The 19,747-nt window shown below is 40.1% G+C and overlaps 2 protein-coding genes across 4 annotated transcripts in view; both read right to left on the reverse strand.

The window, feature by feature from the left end:
• Positions 1–19,747, reverse strand: part of LOC134201268 (uncharacterized) — a 395,935-nt gene that overhangs the window by 91,922 nt on the left and 284,266 nt on the right. The window lies entirely within an intron of this gene.
• LOC101740283 (serine/threonine-protein kinase 10) overlaps positions 1–19,747 on the reverse strand; it is a 64,860-nt gene that overhangs the window by 9,939 nt on the left and 35,174 nt on the right. For 2 of the 3 annotated variants that reach the window (XM_004927286.5, XM_038020091.2), the window contains 11 exons: positions 19,246–19,356; positions 17,609–17,701; positions 16,468–16,570; positions 14,467–14,624; positions 13,165–13,372; positions 12,040–12,243; positions 10,775–10,929; positions 10,429–10,600; positions 9,701–9,796; positions 8,204–8,347; positions 780–4,726 (listed from right to left, as the gene is read on the reverse strand). In XM_004927286.5, coding sequence (XP_004927343.1) covers positions 3,920–4,726; positions 8,204–8,347; positions 9,701–9,796; positions 10,429–10,600; positions 10,775–10,929; positions 12,040–12,243; positions 13,165–13,372; positions 14,467–14,624; positions 16,468–16,570; positions 17,609–17,701; positions 19,246–19,356 — 2,251 coding nt within the window. In that variant the 3' untranslated portion in view covers positions 780–3,919. Of the gene's footprint in view, positions 1–779; positions 4,727–8,203; positions 8,348–9,700; positions 9,797–10,428; positions 10,601–10,774; positions 10,930–12,039; positions 12,244–13,164; positions 13,373–14,466; positions 14,625–16,467; positions 16,571–17,608; positions 17,702–19,245; positions 19,357–19,747 lie in introns of those variants that run through there. The other variant, XM_038020092.2, reaches the window with a different exon arrangement.

The raw sequence follows: 19,747 nt of genomic DNA on the forward strand, positions 1-19,747 counted from the left end.
AATATGTACTGTAAAATTACCAGTACTGTTACTAGAAACATCGTCTGACTCGGTGGTCAGACGATGTTTCTAGTAACAGTACCAGTACAGTAACTACCGGACCGAGGGTCGTGGGTTCGACTCCCGCATTGAGCAAACATTCGTGTGACGAACAATTTCATTTGCTCTTTGCCAGAGTCCTAAGTATCTATATGTATGTATATACATGTATTTTTATTGCTTAGGTGGGTGGACGAGCTCACGGCCCACCTGCTGTTAAGTGGTTACCGGAGCCTATAGACATCTACAACGTAAATTCCGCCACCCACCATGAGATATTGTGATATGAGTTCTAAGGTCTCAGTATAGTTACATAGTGTACCGTGTATTAAACTCATATATCGGTCTCTGGTTTTCTGTTTTCCACAATACAGGGAAACCTAGTTTGGGATCAGACGACCGCACGTGACTTGCCCCGGGATAACTACTATTACTTTTAATGACAAATATTTATATATATAATATTTGACTGTGCGAAAAAGGGCCACAGCACGGTGATTGAGAACCACTGGCCCCTCAACAACGGCTCAGTTTGACAGTTTCAATATCGCCCGCTTACGCATGCCCTACACATTCTGTGGCGTTTGTCGCAAAAAAAAAATAAACAATATAATTAATAAAACCAAATCACATACCATGCAGCATAGAATCCATAGCTTTCATCTCCGACCACCGTGTTGGGGGAAGCGTCATGCGTTAATGAAGCAATATTAAATTAAAATAATAGAAAAAAAAAAAAATTTAAACACGCTACACTATACATTAATTTATTAAGATATCTCACAATTAGTGGCGGGCATTAAAAGGAATTACTCATTACTCATTCGGTTCAATACGAGTACCTACATATGCATATACATTATGAAGATGACATCTGTTTATTTAAAATGACAATAAAAAACCATATACATATGAATGTAAGGAAATACATATATGGGTAAGATTAGAAGGCATAGTGGTTTGTTTTTGAAGAATTAGCAAACCACATTCAATATGTTTTATATATTTCGAATTTTATTATTAGATTACTTATAATTTAATTTTAAATATTAATTAATCAAAAATAATTATTAATTATATATTTATATAATTATGTATGTTTCATTTGTAGTTCACATACACATTATATATTTAATTTATAAACTAAACAACAAAGAACTGAATCGTGTTTATTCCAGTGTCTTTACTATATATTTATTTATGTACTAAAAATAAAGTAAAATTAACACAATTAACATAATAATTTATTAATCCGATAATTAATAACATTTTAGTTTGTTTACACAACTAACACAATGCTAAATTTTATATTGTATATTTAAATATTTATGGTAAATATTAAATTAAAAAAAAAAACATTATTAAAACTAATCGTAATTTATGAATGACTTACATTTAAATTTAACAAATCTATTGGTATTTGGAATGTATTTTTTTTTTTAAAACAACCTACAAAATTATAAAAAGCGAATGGAAGATATATTTTAAGTTCCCCCTGTGTTCGTAACGAGGTTAAAAACTTTTAAATCCGGTAGGGGTTAGTTACGGTATGGCGTCACCGCTTTCACAGCGCTCGCGTGCGAGAGAGACGACAAGAAGTTATCGCTCCACACCCAATACGATAATCGATATACGAAAAGCCTACCCGCATATCACTAAATAAAAACATACAAAAATAAATAAGTAATTACTTAGAATTATAATAATTTATCTGTGTACACTTTGAAGTTAGCAAAAATATGATTTCGAAATTGAAGTAAATGTTAAGGACTGGAGAGTGAAAGAGAAGGAAGACACGAGTCGATTTTTTTATTTTTTTGTGTGTCACCAATAGCTCTAATAAGGGGTGTTTCAGGATTATCCATTCTTTCTGGGACACCCTGTATTATATACATTTAAAAAAAAAGAAGGAAGAACTACATTATCCTTTGGCCTTCCGGAAGTCATGATTTAATTAACACTAAAATGGCAAGTTTGTGACCGGTTAGTTCACTATAATACAAATATGAACAGACTTCTTTTGTCTTTTACAAAAATTATACATTTTCAAAACACATAACATTATTGTACATTAAACACGCTGCTATCATACATTTTTCGTTCTTAGGTACAGTTCGGAAGACGCACCCACCGCCGTGGTACAAACAACTCATATAGAATCAATCGTGGATACACGTCAAATAAACTATCGATTACACAAAACATGGCAACTTTTTTTTTTATTATTGCCTATGGAGGGTAGAGGTAAGGAGAACCGTCTCATAAGGGAGAAGCTTCAAAAGTGTCCCACTTTCAGTACTAAATAACAGTTCAAAAATCCTCGAGAATGGCGCTAGTATAGGCACAGGGTATGATATGAATTGAGCAGTTGTTAACTGATTGAAGTATGCTGAGTTAGAAAATTTAATATATTTAATGACTAGAGTAGTTAGTGAGAGTGTAATATACAAGACCTCACATGTTTACGTAGTCCAAACTAATTTCGTCAATATAACCTAAAATTATGGCTGTTGTAAAACCTGGAGGACATCGATTCTATTTTCTTATCAGCTTTAAATACAATACTTTTTGTGATTTTGTAATGTTTACAGGTCTTTCGTCCTTTTTTATTTCTCTATCTTATTCTAACAACTATCAGCGCCTTTTTTAAAATTTACCCTGTTGCTACTGTAGCGCCACCCTTATTTAGCAGATTTTAACGGACACTTTTCATACACAGAGATCGTGCTCCTTATCTCTGCCGTCCATGGTATTGTCATTACAATCCTGTATAAAACTCCCGAGATTTAGGCGAAATATTTACAGGTGTACTCTTGCAAGTAAACGTTTTCAATGACCAGGTGGTAATGAATGCCAATCGAAATTAATCGCACGCATTCATTACTGTCGCGATTATTGCCTCACGCACATTATCATATAACACAAAGATACGACCCTCCAACGAAGACACATTCCCCAGTCATGCGTCCTCATTGACTATAGGTTTAGCAGCCGACCTGCATGCCCAACCCACTCACCTCCCAACTTTTTTTTATTTTTTTTTATTGCCCTTGTAGGCAGACGAGCATACGGCCCACCTGATGGTGAGTGGTTACCGTTGCCCATGGACTTCAGCAATGCCAAGGGCAGAACCAAGCCGCTGCCTACCGCAGGGTTTATAGATTCATAGAGGCACTAAAAACGTCCTAGGAATTGCTCGCATGTGCCACCAATACAGAATAAATTATACAATTGCATTTGTTAATTTAAAACGTTGACCGTGAGACCATTTTCGAAGGACTTTCAATCAGTGCATATAAGACCTAATAGTTTTGAGAAATATACAAAATTTAACTCAAAATATATCGAGGGGTCTATCTGGTTTAGTCTACATTTATCTTTGTAATTAAAGACGCGTTTTATTTGGCATTAGCATTAACAATTCGATGTTTTTAATTGAACTTCAATTAAGTTTACCCCATTCAAATAGCTGAAGTTTTTTGTTACATTTTTTTAGCCTAACAAAAGTCCGTTTTTTAATGTCCCCCGCAGAAGGTAGGTCTACTGGTGGTAGGACCTCTTGTGAGTCCGCACGGGTAGGTACCACCGCCCCGCCTATTTCTGCCGTGAAGCAGTCATGCGTTTCGGTTTGAAGGGTGGAGCAGCCGTTGCAACTATACTGAGACCTTAGAACTTATATCTCAAGGTGGGTGGCGCATTTACGTTGTAGATGTCTGTGGGTTCCAGTAACCACTTAACACCAGGTGGGTTGTGAGCTCGTCCACCCATCTAAACAATAAAAAAAACACAGTCAAAGTATTAAATCGCGTCTCTATTATATCGATTCTAATTTCGAAAGACTCTAGGGCAATTCGTTTGGCACGCCTCTAGGTCTTTTGAATTAAGCTGTAGAATCGTAGGGATCTTCGTTTCGTATAGTGTGTTTCAGATTTCTGGTCGACAGCTGGGTGACTGGTACATCGTCGCTGTTGGAGTACGAGTTGGATCCTCGCACTGCCCCCCATCGGCTGAAACCCGAGTCCTCGTGGTCACTGCTCTGCGAAAACGTGCTGCCGCTTTTGACCGTGTCGTATTTATCCGGGGGCACATCGATCATGACCGCCTCCATCGCTATGTCTTGCTTCAGGTTGTGCTGCGAGATGCTCCTCTTCATCGGGGTCAAGGTCGGGTCCCTGAACAAATTCTCCGATAGACTCTGCCTGTTCTTCTTTTTATCGACCTTTGTCTTCTCATACGCCCGTCTCGGTTCTTCGTCGATCCTCGACGAGAAATCATCACCGTACGCCATTATCGGACCGCGTTTCCAATCGTCGCTGCTAAAGACCGAGAAACCGGATATCTTTTCCGACACGAGCTTTAAGTTCGATGTCGAAGCGTAGCGTGAAGCTTTCGACATTTTGCCGCGCTTCGTCGTGTCCGCACTTGCGGCCTTCGTCCCTCGATTCCCAGGACTGATACTCCTCCTGCGATCCATGTCGGGGGTCGTCGTCGATGACAGCAGATTCAGACTGGTCCTCGAACGAGACAGGGAGCCTATGAATGAGGTCCTGTGGTGGTACACGCTCAGAACGTGCTGGAGAACATTCCGTGGCCAGGGGGCGTCCAGGTAAACGCTGCGATCCGCTATCTTCGTTCCGAACTTCTTCTCGTGATCGTCCAGTTGCAACTCGAACGCGTTTATCAGTCGCTAACGTGGAATAATACCGGTGTTTTACTGTCGTCTGATTGACGTGAGGGGACGGCACATACGGTTTGACGGACGTGGACGACGACAAAATAACAAATAAATAAATAAAAAAACGTTTACAAACAATTAAAACAAATAAACGCGACCCGTGAAATGCGTTGATTTTGTTACTTTTTAAACGGAAAAGATTTGTTTATATATGTATATAAATAAAATTAGAGTGTCTGTTTGTAATATTGAAATAACCGTTTTTTACTACATACATATGAATTTAAATACGGCACATACACCAAAATAACATTTTTTACAATTTTTGTGTCTGTCTATCTGTCTGTCTGTTTGTTTTGGCTAATCTCTGGAACGACTGGACCGATTTTGACGAGACTTTCACTGATAGGTAGCTGATGATATAAGGATTAACTTGGGCTACTTTTTTAAGACTGACTTCGCCCCACGGCGTCACCCGCGATACGACAATAGACGCGGGTAACATCGCGGGACTCAGCCAGTCAATAATAAAATTTAATGTTTCCGAAGCGAAGCGAAGCCGGGTCGCTAGTATACTAAATATAAACACTCTTTTCTTTTACCCACATTAACAGTGCGCTGTCCAATTAGGTTCGATAATCAATAAAACATAAACTAGGAGAGACATGGCCTAGGTATATTTATCACGGAACGTTATTCCCTCATCAAGGAAGTAGATCGAGTACTGTATACAAAAACAACAACAAAAATTTGAACACAATTGCTAAATTGTAAAAACAAAAAACAGTTTACTGATTCGATTCACCGGCATTCTTCATACACTATTATTTATGTATGTATATTCATAAACGGATACGCATTTTTTGTATATATATATACATATTTACAATATCATAATAATATAATGTAATTTTAAACACTGTCGAAGCATGCATCAAATATAATAACATCTTTTCCTTAGCGAAAATCGACGCATTCCATAAATAAATTTATTAGATCAAAAGAAACCGCCACCAGTTATTTATATAGATAATTAAAGTTTGTTCATCATGCCACGGACATATGTACATGCAGCTCCCATGTCTTATTTGATATGCATTAAAAGCAAAATTTCGGACCAGCGGTTCTCAACCATCGTGTAGCGACATAGTCAAAAGCCTCCGTCAAGTATGTCGCGAGTTTGACAAACACGATATTCCATCTCTGAGGTTAATATGGCCTAAAAATATACAACTTTTTTAAAGGAAACGAAGGAAAGCTAACGTTTAATAAGTCAATGCTGATTTAATAAATCTAAAATCCAATTTCACTTTAATAGTTCAAATATATGGCAAGTATGTAAAGGGGGCGTCGCGAATTTGTAGAGTAGTATATTTGAACGTCGATATATGTATGAGAGTGTCAACAAAGGTTGAGAGCCGCCGTCTTAGGACTATATAGTTTAATGATCAGTTAAAAAATGATCCAACTAAATTGTGTCTCTTGTAGTCAAGAAATAAAAGGCCCTACTACTACTGGCCAAAATCATCAATACACCGAGAGAGAGATATTAAATTTAAAAAAAAAACTGTTATTTTACAGTTTCCATAAATAATTATATTCTACTATAAATTATATTATTAAAATTAGTAGCAGTAATTTAAGAGACAAAAACAATTTTAGTTCCAGTTATCTTTATATTGTAATCGTATTGTAAAAAGAGACTATTGATAAACAGATAAAGCGGTATTTATGTGTTTAATTTTTACCCATTTATATTATTATATAATATATTTTAATTTCATTAAACAATCAGACGGTGTAACAAGATTTCAAGCAGCGACCACAATTAATTAGAACGAATGTTTGATTTTTCTTAATCAAATGGATTCTTGTACTAAAATGTTTGAAGATATTTCGAATTTAATGCATACCGAATAAGACCTTTTTTCATTAAACATTACATGCTATTTTCCAAAACTATCAAAGATAAAGCATCAATAAATATGTTTGAAGTATCAGATCATATTAATCTAAGTTGAAATTAATATGCCTTTATCGGGGAGAGTTTTGGTCAAAAACAAAAAAAAACTGAATGCATCAAAAATATCATTATTAGTCAATCAAGGGCTGGCAATAATCACGAAAGGTACAAGTGTGGCAACACCGAAGATTTTGCAAGTAATTTTTCATAATATTTAAAATTTCTCTTTCTCCGGGACGGCTATTGAATTTCTCGACTTCAAATTTAACAAAGTTATCAAGGCTTATAATGTATTCTTGATGCAATCAATGCATTTGTAACTGAGAACTCGCCTAATAATATAGCTTTAAGAGTTATAATTTTAAATAGACCTGCTTTAACAAAAATCGACTTTAAATAGAAAAAAAAAAAAGATATTCCAAAACAAATTAATATACACTAAAAACAATAATCATCGAAATCGGTTGGCGTGATATTGAGTTATCGAGTTCTTCATCTATTTATCGCGCACGTACTTAATGCAAATTTAAGATTTATATGGTTTTCTTATGGATACCATTATCAGAACTGGACTAAATTGAAACGGGACCACACGGGAAGCGTCAGCTTTCTAATAAAAAAAGAATCATCAAAATCGATTCACCCAGTCAAAACTTATGAGGTAACAGGCATAAAAAAAAGAAACAGTCGAATTGAGAACCTCCTCCTTTTTTGAAGTCGGTTAAAAACTTCATGATTTAAATTAGCTTTCCATCCATGCTGATTGTAATTTTAATTAACATGCACTGCATTCAACATTTAGCATACGAAGTTTACTCAGAATTTGACGCAAGCAAAAGGAAAATACGCATATAGCGGTTTATGACGTCATTGGCGGAAACGCAATCGTGCGAGAGAGACAGCGATAACCTTTAAAAACATTGCGTCGTTCTACAATTACAATTGATATTATTTTCAATTTGAAATAGTTTTAATCGAATTAGAATTCTGATCATCATATTTGGGAAATCGGATATCAAAGGCAGCGAGATAATACGGAGGGGGTGAAGGGAGACCAACGGGGGCGGAGTGTGACACAAATCACCCTTATAGATGGTAAAGTCGAATGATCTGCACAGTATTTACAAAACCAGAATAAATAATTAACACAGCATCAGCTCATCTGGCAATAAGTTTTTCCTATGATCATTAGGAGAGTTCTCGTGTTATTTTAAACAGTAACAAAGGATAAAAGCTCTCTAGCGAAGCGTACATTCGTTCTCTGTTTTGTTGCACTAGACGAGTGAAACAGCTCACGGTCCGCTTGGTTGCAGATTGTACTGGAGCCCATGGACATCAGCAGCGCGAATGCCGCCATCAGCCTGCCCTTTTCCGCAATTATAATCCAACTGATACCCCTAATAGTCTCGAAATGGGTGCGGCGTTCGCGTTATGATGTCCACGGACTCCATCAGCGGTCCACCGAGAGCTGATCGCGTTGTTGCCAATAATAAGGACACATATACATTGTCAGTGTTAAAACTCACCGCCTTCCTGTCGCCTAGAGTCGCTCTCCACTCTTTAAGCTCCGACGAGTACCTCTCCTCGAGAGCTTTCATCTTGTTGCTCTCGTGGTTCATGAGAGCTTTGCGCTTCTCGTTCTGGAACTGCTCGAGTTCTCGCAGCATGGCCTGGAACAGGACGCGGGGGCAAGCTTATTAATCTATACTAATATTATAAAGAGAAAAGATTTGTTTGTTTGTTGGTATTGAATAAGCTCCGCAACTACTGAACCGATTTGAAAAATTCTTTCACCGTTTGGAAGCTACACTATTCCCGAGTGACATAGGCCATAATCTTTTTCGAAAAAATTAGAGATCCTTACTAAAACTCAAATAATGTAACCCAAGGTGTAAAAAAATTACCTAAAATGTTCTGTACATCGCGTGCCCTGCGAAAACTATTGATGATAGAATAAAATAATGTACTGCGACTTTGTAGAACACATTATTATTTACGAAAAGTGTCGCGACAGCATATGTCCATCTCTATTATAGTTATGCCGCAATAAGTGTTCTTTTATTTAAAAAAATAAAACAACGTCAAATATCGCCGAAATTTTTGTTAAAGATCCGAGTGGAGCCGGAGGGGGCCGCTACTGTTATATATGGATGAACGATACGGACACATGGTGTTAATCGGCTACCCTCAGACACAGCCTACTGAGTTTCTCGCTGGATCTTCTCAGTGGGTGGCGATTTCGATCCGGTGGTAGATTCTGCGAAGCACTGCTTTTGCTAGGACTAGTGTTAGCAACGTCACCAGGTTAGAGTCCCGTGAGCTCACCTACTAGTTAAGGTTACGCTGGCATAGCCTCTGAAGGCTACCCAGCTAAGGTATGAAAAAAAATCGTCTACCCCACTCCTCAAATTGGAAAGCAGAAATGCTTGGCGGCAGCTATAGGCAGCGTGGTGTGACTACCCGCGCGGGCTCATCTTATATGAATTGCTGCCATCTACATACGATAGATCAGGGTTTCTCAAACTTATTTTCTCTACTGCCCACTTTGAGAATAAACTATTTTTAGCGCCCCTATTTTTTCACCTACTTAAAAACCACTATAGCGAGAGCTCAGTCGGTGTCTAAGAGTCTTCCTAGATGAAATTACACAACGCCCCTTTTTTCTGGGTCTCTTACCGCCCCCCTTTAGGCCGTTACAAAGGGGCGTTATCGCCCACTTTGGGAAAGGCTGCGATAGATGGACACAAATCGTGCCATCAATGACGGCAGCCCACCCGATGTTAAATGTTTATATTAATCAGATGTTCCCTCAAATGAACAATGTATTCATGTGTGTCAATTAGGTTGAAATGAGAGCGGGGGTCGATGACCTCAAGTGCTCGCGACTAGTGACATTGTCTGAGCAACATTCGTCTGGCATTAACAAAATTAGCGTTTTTTTTATCTTAATTTACGTAAGCTTTTATTTAATAAACAGAAAGAGGGTAGTTCGACTTCGCCCGTTGTCTCTGTCGAGTACATACTTCGCCTTGAGCTTTAAGCTCCTCCCGGGCCTTGGCGTGCTTCGTGGCGAGCCTCTGGTGTTCAGCTTTGTACCTTCGCTTCTCGTTCTCTTGGAACTGGAATACAAAAAAATATATATTATTAGAAAATTGTTCAGAAATTCAAAGTGTGCAGACAAATTTATGACCCGAACCCTGAGTTAGTGGGAGAGATAGCATGTTTTAATGACATTTCGGTCAATCCATGTGTACACAGGACTATATGACAGTTCTGCCATATATGACGTCTTGTCACATCACTCAATACACAGATAAACTGTACTTTTGAAGTCGTCGTGGCCTAAAGGATAAGACTTCCGGTGCATTCGTATGTAGCGATGCACCGGTGTTCGAATCCCGCAGGCGGGTACCAATTTTCTAATGAAATACACGTACTTAACAAATGTTCACGATTGACTTCCATGGTGAAGGAATAACATCGTGTAATAAAAATGAAACCCGCAAAATTATAATACAGGTAGGTACCACACCCCGCCTATTTCCGCCGTGAAGCAGTAATGCGTTTCGTTTTGAAGGGTGGGGCAGCCGTTGTAACTATACTGAGACCTTAGAACTTATATCTCAAGTGGGTGGCGCATTTACGTCGTAGATGTCTATGGGCTTTAGTAACCATCTCGCATATACATATATGTTGACCCACAAACCTTGCATATATTTTTTATATTTCAGTTCGAACTAATTAAAGTTACCTTTTTCAGTCTATCCCTGTCGTCTTCGTGGTTCTGAGGAGCCGTGCTGATCCTCAGTGACTCTCGGAACATCATCTCTCTGGCTTTCTGTTCAGCTCGGATGCGCTTGGGCAACGATCTCTTCTCAAGAGCTTGACACTTGGCTAATTCTTCTTCTTTTCTTGTGTTCTTCCTGTATATGAGAAACATGTAACATTACAGACACAGTCCTCTGCAGCTCTGTACTGATCCCGAGCTCTTCTCGTACACAAACAGACACAGATCCGACCTACATCTAGCCTCTAGTCCTATACTACACTACTACAGACACAGTCCTTTGCAGCTCTGTACTGATTCTGACACTCACCGTTTGATCTGTTCCAACTCTTTGTCATGTCTGACTAGCATCTGCTGCCTCCGCAGTAAAAATTCATCTTTGAGTTGTCTCTTTGCTAACTGGTATCGTTCATGGATCTGTTTTTCTTCCAATTCCCACAGCGCTGCTTCTCTGGTTCTCATTATCTGTTGTGAGAAAAATATTGTTTTTAACTGAATCAGTGCATTGTTCAATCTTTTTTTTTATTGCATAGATGTGTAGACGAGCTCACAGCCCACCTGGTATTAAATGGTTACCGGAGCCCAGACATCTACAACGTAAATGCGCCACCCAACTTGAGATATGAGTTCTGAGGTCTCAAGTATAATCACAACGGCTGCCCCGCCCTTCAAACCGAAACGCATTACTGCTTCACGGCAGAAATAGGTAGGGCGGTGGTACCTACCCGCGCGGACTCACAAGAGGTCCTACCACCAGTATCTTTTTGTTTGTTGATAAACGTTTATGAAGACTATAGGTTAAATAAAATTACAACTATTATCACTGACTTTAGCCAAACAGAATGGTTACGGACGAATCAAATCGTAAAAGCAGATGTAAGTGAGATTAGCTTAAAGTAAATACCAGTTTTTTTGGAAAAGTACATAACATATTAAATATATTAGCACACGTCGTATAATGTTCACACTAATGCCCGATTGTCATCTTAACCATCTATCTTCCGTCTCTTTCTTCCCGATACATTCATTCCTTTCACTCTAAGGGGCCATCCATAAATTACGACACACGAATTTTAGGACTTTGAACCCCTTCCCCCGTCTTTGTCACAGGCTGTTGCATTTTTATACCCCCCCTGGTGTGACGTCACGCATTTTTTCAATTTATGCTTGTAAGTTAAATTATAAGTTAAATGACTTTGCATGAGATAATCTCATAGCGAGAATGCAAAATTATTAATAACTATAGTTCAAGTTCGTAGATTTTTAGTTTTTTATTCGCATCTAAGCTTCGCGTTTTAATATTTAAAATTTTAACATGTGACGTCACAAAACTATTGACCCCCCATGCCCCTTGTCACACTATGTCACTTTCGGTGATACCCCCCCCCCCTTCCCATCAACGTGTGACGTAATTTATGGATGACCCCTTAAATATATTAGCACACGTCGTGAAACGTTCACACTTCTAATCGCCGACGGCCATCTTAACCATCATCCTTCCGTCACTTTCTTCCCGATACATTCATCCCTTTCACTCTTTATCGTCCGGGCAGGTAGTCGCGCGGGGCGTGGCACCTGGTGTCGCTGCTGCAGGTACTGGCGGTCGGCGAGGGCCTGGCGCTGCCGGTGCGCGTCGTGGAGGCGGCGCAGCACGTGGTCGCTGGTGTCAGCGAGCGCCGCGACGAACGTTCGCTCGCGCTCGGCGTGCTCGGCGTCGAGCGTCACGCGGCGAGCGCGATACGCTTCCTTACGACGCTCCTTGCACACTAATTCCACTTCCTGTATAAAAAAAATCCATTAGTAACACAATTCTCTACGTAATTACTGGTGGTAGAACCGCTTGTGAGTCTGCGCGGGTAGGTACCACCACCCTGCCTTTTTTGCCATGAAGCAGTAATACGTTTCGGTTTGAAGGGCGGGCAGCCGTTATAACTATACTGAGACCTTAGAACTCCTATCTCAAGGTGGATGGTGGCATTTACGTTGTAGATGTTTATGGGCTTCAGTAACCACTTAACACCAGGTGAGCTGCGAACTCGTCAACCCATTTAAACAATAAATAAATATAACAATAAAAAAAATTAAAATCGAAATTTATCCTCAGACTAAACAAAGTACAGAAATTAAATTATTTCAATCATTGTCGGTTTGGTAACCCAACATTACAACCAATTATATCGAGTTTTAAAACAGAAATCTTAATAAATCCCTTCGTAGCAGTATTTCAAAAAACCCAATAAAATTTGGTCGCAACTTTGTGGGGTTCATTACGAAAATTCCAGGATAAAACTGCTTTTGCTACTGGCGACGCTAGAGGGATCTGGGCTGTCGGGGCACCTTACAAAAATTCCAGGATAAAACTGCTATTACTACTGGTGACGTTAGACCAGCGGTCGGGGAACTTTTTTAATTATTACCCCAAAATATTTTTGTGTAAGTTGATATCAAACCCTGGGCGAAGAACAAAAAAAAAACGAAATCGCTTCTTTTTAGCATCTTTCATATTATTATAGTCCCCATGATAATTTTGAATTTGAAAAAAAAAAATATTTTTTCGTTTCGTTTCATTTCGTTTCATCGAGTTTGAAATCACAACGATTCTTTTTTACCCCCCAAAATTTCATTTTATCCCATTTGTGTGGAAATTTACCCCGGTTCCCCGACCGCTGCGCTAGAGGGATGAGGTTAGTCGGGGGGCACCTGCTTGAGCAGCCGGAGCTCCTGCTTGAGCGTGTCGCGGAAGAGGCGCAGGTCGCGGTCGTGCTCGGCGCGCAGCCTCTTGGCGGCGTGGCGCAGCTCGGCCTCCAGCTGCTGCTCGGCGCGCTCGGCGGCCCCGCGCTGCGCCCGCGCCAGCGCCTCCAGCTCCGACTCGTGCGCGCGCGACAGCGACGACAGCTCGCCCTCGAACCTGACACAAGCGCTGACCTTACTAACGATCCCCGTTGAGTGCGAGTTAACGTTCTCGATAGCGTAAAAGTTAACTCAGACTCGCACACAATTTGCACACTTGTAACTATTTTTGTTACGACTGTGCCTAGTGCGCACTTGGAACAGCGCCCCTAGCGGCAAACGTAGGCAAACGTTCCAACTCTATACAATTTTTTACGCTATCGAGGACGTTAAAATTGCTTAGGTGGGTGGACGAGTTCACAACCCACCAGGTTTAAAGTGGGAACTGCAGCCCATAGACATCTACAACGTAAACTAACGTAACGAGGACGATGACCGGTGTTTGAAGAGTTACTATTTATATCTAAGGCTGTATGTTTCATACATTTTTTTAACACGTTATTTTACAAGACGGTTCCGTTCTAGTACAAAAAGGGAAATTCTTCAAAACCCTCTCATACGTGATACTTCTATTAACACGATAACTAGATTTTTGTTTAAAATTACATTATGCACTACGAACACAAATATATGGGAATAACAGAAATTTTACTGCTTATTTGTTATGTATAATAAGTAAAAAAATATACATACAGGCATAGTTGAGATATTTAATTTAGAAAAATTACTCTTCTTTTTAATACGCTATTATTTGCTTCAGACGTATGTATGTTTGTAGAGGAATCTTTGAACATGATTTTGACCTGCTTCAAAACGTCGGATTAACTCGAAATTTGGTATACTTATTAAGGACCGACGACAATTCAACATTTTAAAAAAAAATTGAAAAAAATATATATTGAAATTCAACTAAAAAATTAAAAATAAATAATAGTTTAAAAAAGCTAACAAATACGCTTTTATAGAAAATTCAACTAAAAAATAGAAAATAAATTTTAATAAATATGAATTAAAAATAGTGTAAGAAAAAATTATTTTATTGTAAAAAAGCGTGTTTTGTTAATTTTTTTAAATTATCATTTATTTTTGTCCTGGCTTCTAGTCTCATATAACATGGCTTCGTATAACACGAACTCTATAGGACCGTATCTACCGTGTTATAGCTGGGTTTCCTGTACCCAAAAGCGCGACCACGCCCCGCCCCCCGCCCACCTCTTATCCTGCTGTTCCCTGAGCTGCTGCTCCTTCGCGTTCAGATCCTGGAACTGCTTCTGCTCCTGCTTCTGCAGCATCTTGATCTCGCGCAGCTCCTGCTTGCGGAGAGCGTGGTCGTCCCAGGTCCGGCCGCTCTCTTCATCACCCCAAATCACCTGAACACAGACCAGACGTTATGTCAACCAGCTCGTATCAACTCGTCCTGTATGTCCTGACCACAAGACGTCCGAATGACTTGGCAATTTGCACAAGCATCAAAGACTGATAAAGATACTTCTTGTACCGTGAAGTAGTAAAGCGTTTCGGTTTGAAGAGAGAGACAGCCGTTACTTACTTACTGTTAAATAAGTGACACCTTAGAACTCATATTTCAAGATGAGTGGTGGCATTTACTATGGTCTACGGTCTTCGGTAACCATTTAACACTGGATGGGCCGTGAGCTCGTCCAACCGTCTAAGAAATAAAAAAAAAGTAAAATAAAAAAGATACAATATCTTTGTCACTTTTGGCCTAATATCCTACGGAAGGTATCTAGCATATTTATTTTTAATTGGGATGACTGTTAACGCTTGCATTATTAGTCTTCTTTTTTTTCAAACTTAAAACTAGACCATTTAATCTGTTACTGGTCACAGACATGATCCTTTTTTTATTTTTAAAAGGGTGGACGAGCTCACAGCCCACCTGGTATTGAGTGGTTACCAGAGCCCATAGACATCTGCAACGCAAACGCGCCACCCACCTTGAGATATAAGTTCTAAGGTCTCAGTATAGTTACAACGGCTGCCCCGCCCTTCAAACCGAAACGCATTACTGCTTCACGGCAGAAATTGGCAGGGCGGTGGTACCTACCCGCGCGAACTCACAAGAGGTCCTACCACCAATAAAAAGTAGTAAGTTGCCGGGACTATTATCAATAGATCAGCTATTGCACAATACAATTGATCGAAATCATGTGTCAATATGGGTTGTGGATGTCACTACGTGATCAGTGTGAGCTCCAACAACCACTGAAGTCTTCAGACTCAGGCGACGAGGCAACGCAAAGCCTCCGTCGCGCGAAACATGTCGGATCCCCTGGATCTACTCTCTATGCTTTTAGAACCCTCAACAACTGGCCACCTTTTTTTTTATCGCCAGAGAATCCGTTTTCGGATACCCGGTCGAGAGGGATTATGTCGGTCTCCGGCGCCTCCAGGGAAGAAGAGGAAGACCAAAGTCCTCCTCTTCTTCCAATTCCTACCGGGAGACTACGCATTGAGAGAGGCGCGCGAGGCGCTGCGTGGCGTCTACCACGCAGGACCAGCCCCGCAACACCGACTAGACTAAACCCCATCGAGCTCCACCACTCCGACTACACGAAACCTACGGCACCGCACAGTGCGCGCCGAAGGATCGCCGTCGCCGGTACCCGTCCTGACGATAGGATGAGAATCCATCCCCGGGAAGATTCCGAACAACTGGCCACCTAACTAAACTAGGCACAGCCCACTGAGTTTCTCGCCGGACCTCCTCAGTGGGTCGCGTTTCCGATCCGAGATTCTGCGCAGCACGGCTCTTGCTAGGGCCAGTGTTAGCAACAAGTGGGCAGTGAGCTCAGACTCGCGCAATAAAAATTTACAAAACATATTGTTACGCCGGTAAGAGTAACGCCATCTATCGCCGAATAGTCGAAACGAATATCAAAGGATCTAGTCCTGTAACACACATATATCTACACCTATAACGTCCGAGAAGTGCAACGCCATCTATTATCAGATAGCGGAAACACAATACTCGACTTTTGTGGCATATTCTCGACGATTCTAGGGATGTCGTATCGACTATAAAAGCGTCGCAGAGATGGCACGCAATCAGTTAATAATCGGAACTACTCGAAGCGAAACAGCGATCGGATCAGACGAAGCGAAGCGAAAGAAGCGAATTGAGAATTTTAAAGTGAATTTTGAGAATTTTAAAATAATTTTTTTAACCCGAACCCCAGCGCGTAACAATACCTTAGACGTGGTGGTGGTCATGATGACGCCGTCGATCTCAAACTTGCGGGTTCGTTTCCGGGTCTTCTTCTTGAGATTAGCCATGTGGATGTCTTCTTTGGAACTGTGGGTAGAAACAAATAGTATATTAGTTCCACGTGTTTTTTTTTTGCCTAAGCTTTCCTAGCCCAAGCTAAGCCTTGAGAGGCTATTTCAGCGTAACCTTAACTAGTAAGTGAGCTCACGGGGCTCAAACCTGACGACGTTGCTAACACGAACCCTAGCAAGAGCCGTGCTTCGCAGAATCTACCACCGGATCGGAAACGCGACCCACTGAGAAGATCCGGCGAGAAACTTAGTGGAGTGTGGGTTAATTCACTGAGTGCGATGACCGATGCTTGAGGTACCTAAAAGCATCGTGAGGATCCGTAATGACGTGTCACGTGAGCTAAACGTGCGGGCCTTGGAAACTTGGTACGGTAGTTGCATCCCAGGCAAGGGAACCATGCAGGGCGGGTGACCGCCACCAGCTCGAGCAAGGACTATACATCTAACGACATTCGAAGCGTACAGAGCGCGACCATAAGTACCGCATATCGACTTTTGGAGAGACACAATCGCCTTATTTCGACAAATCGTAGGGCGTTATTACAAATTTCAATTCATTTGATTATTATCTTTGACGGTGAATAGTTCACTCCATATTATCATCACTACATAGTATAAAACAAAGTCGCTTTCTCTGTCCCTATATCTGTTCCTGTGTATGCTTAAATCTTTAAAACTACGCAACGGATTTTGATGCGTTTTTTTTTTAATAGATAGAGTGATTGAAGAGGAAGGTTTATATGTATAATAACATCCATTAAATAGTGAAGAAATCAATAATAAATTACAGTTTCCGAAGCGAAGCGAGGGCGGGTCGCTAGTTTTTCATAAAAATAAGAATTCAAATTAAAATAAGATATGATCTTAAAGGTCTTAGTTAACAGGTCATAAAATCCCTTAAAAAAAAACAATCGTTTAACCACAGCATGTCAGTTGTCAAATTTACAAAACGTCAATGTCAATACAAATTGCTTGTCTGTGGTCGTCACTGTCACGGTTGGAGGAGGACAATGTCGAATATATTTTTTTCAACAGCTTCAAAGACAACACTCACCGCTGTATCCTATTGACCTGGGGATCTTGATGTTTCCTCCTCAGCACGACCTGCTGCTCCTCGTTCTCCAGACTCTGGTTATCCGTATTCACTCTGAAAAACATATAACTATATTGTACTGTGGCTTTTAAGAACGCACCTTTTTATGATGCATGAGCCGGAACGTACCAGAGGTGAGAAAAAGGAAGAAAGTCTGTGACACGGGACCTTTTTACTGCCAAAAATTTAAAACGAAAAAATGATTTATATGTGTTTAATAACTAATATAATATACATATATGACGACGCTTGCAGCTGAAAGTAAGTATTGTACTTTTTAACGAAGCATGTTGCTGATAACTCTATTTCTGTAATCTGACGAGGCATGTTGCGGATAATAACATGTACTTTTAGGTTAGGAACATTGTGTTTTTTTTTATAAAAATTTTAAACGCTTGTATATATATATAATAACTTACAATTGTTTATGCTGCTACAAAAATAAAATTCCTATTGTTTTAACTGTGGTGTTAATTACATAAAAACGACTTTACGGCGAAATAAAGAAGGGACTGCATAGATGCCCTCAGTACGTATTCTATTTTCTAAATGACGACCAACAAAAGTTTTACACTTCGAGCAAAGTTATTTAAGTGAACATTTCAATACTGGGGAGGGGTTTAGGTATTTATCAGAAGTTCATTGATTAAAAACTAATAGACATGAACACAATTATTCATTAACTTTTCTTTTCTTCTGTCTTTGTGGCTCACATAGAAAAAAAAATTTTTTGTATAGACATCTATCATTTTCTTTTTGGCGACCTTGTCCCAGAGAAATCCTCTCGTGTCGTGTACATGGTATTGTAGCTACTGCAGTAGCTGTACCTACAATAGTATACCATAGCTACAATGTAGCTTGGTATTGTATGGCTTGGACTCTGCATCTGACATTGCATTGTTTTTGAAAGTCATCGTGGCCTAAAGGATAAGACGTCCGGTGCATTCGTATGTAACGATACACCGGTGTTCAAATCCCGCAGGCGGGTACCAATTTTTCTAATGAAATTACGTATATTTCAATAGAAAAATTGCTCAACAAATGCTCACGATTGACTTCCACGGTGAAGGAATAACACCGTATAATAAAAACCACCGCCCTGCCTATTTCTGTCGGGAAGCAGTAATGCGTTTCGGTTTGAAGGGTGGGGCAGCCCCAACTATACTGAGACCTTAGAACTTATATCTCAAGGTGGCATTTACGTTGTAGATGTCTATGGGCTCCAGTGACCACTTAACATAAAGTAGTCTGTGAGCTCATCCACCCATTTAAGCAATGTTCTTGATTGTGAATTTCAAACTGTATTTCCTTTGTGATTTCTCTTAGGTGGTTTGTGAAGTCTGCCGTTAAATTACAAAATACTATTAAATTCTTTTTGATTTTAATTTGAAAGTAATATTGTGAAAGTAAAAATATTGCGCGTCTTGTAGCTGTTGAGTGTCTCGTTCAGAAGTGAAGGTGGTTGTGTATTTTGTCCGCGTCACGGAGCTCGCATCCCCCCCCAACCCCCTCGCCGCGCTGCCTGCGTCGTTCCCGACTTAGCGAAAGAGGAGTTGATGCGTAAACAAGCAATAAAAAATAGTAAATAAAGTTGTTACCTGGTACCGCCGTTCCGGTGTTCGCAGGGGGGCGCCGCGACCAGGGAGTCGGTGTCGGGCGCGCGCGACCCTGCCGAGCCCAGCGACGCGCTGTCCGACTGCGAGCGCCGGCTGCGACATGCACACAGACACACCATCAGACCCGGTCATTGATTAGATAATTGGACAAGCTCACGGCCCACCTGCGTAGCCTATAGACCAGCGGTCGGGGAACCAGGGTACATTACCCCGAATGGGGTAAAATGAAATTTTGGGGGGTGAAAATGAAACTTTTGTGAGTAAAAAGTGTATATTGAAGTAAAACTTCTTTAGAATCGTTAAATTTTTAGTTATTGTTTTCTTTTCAAAATTATCACGGGGGTTATAATATAATATGAAAGATACTAAAAAGAACTGATTTCGTTTTTTTTTGTTCTTCGCCATGGGGTAATATCAACTTACACAAAAATATTTTGGGGTAATAATTAAAAAAGTTCCTCGGCCGCTGCTATAGACATCTACA

The sequence above is a fragment of the Bombyx mori genome, chromosome 24 (genome assembly GCF_030269925.1).
Source record: "Bombyx mori chromosome 24, ASM3026992v2".
Taxonomy (NCBI): domain Eukaryota; kingdom Metazoa; phylum Arthropoda; class Insecta; order Lepidoptera; family Bombycidae; genus Bombyx; species Bombyx mori.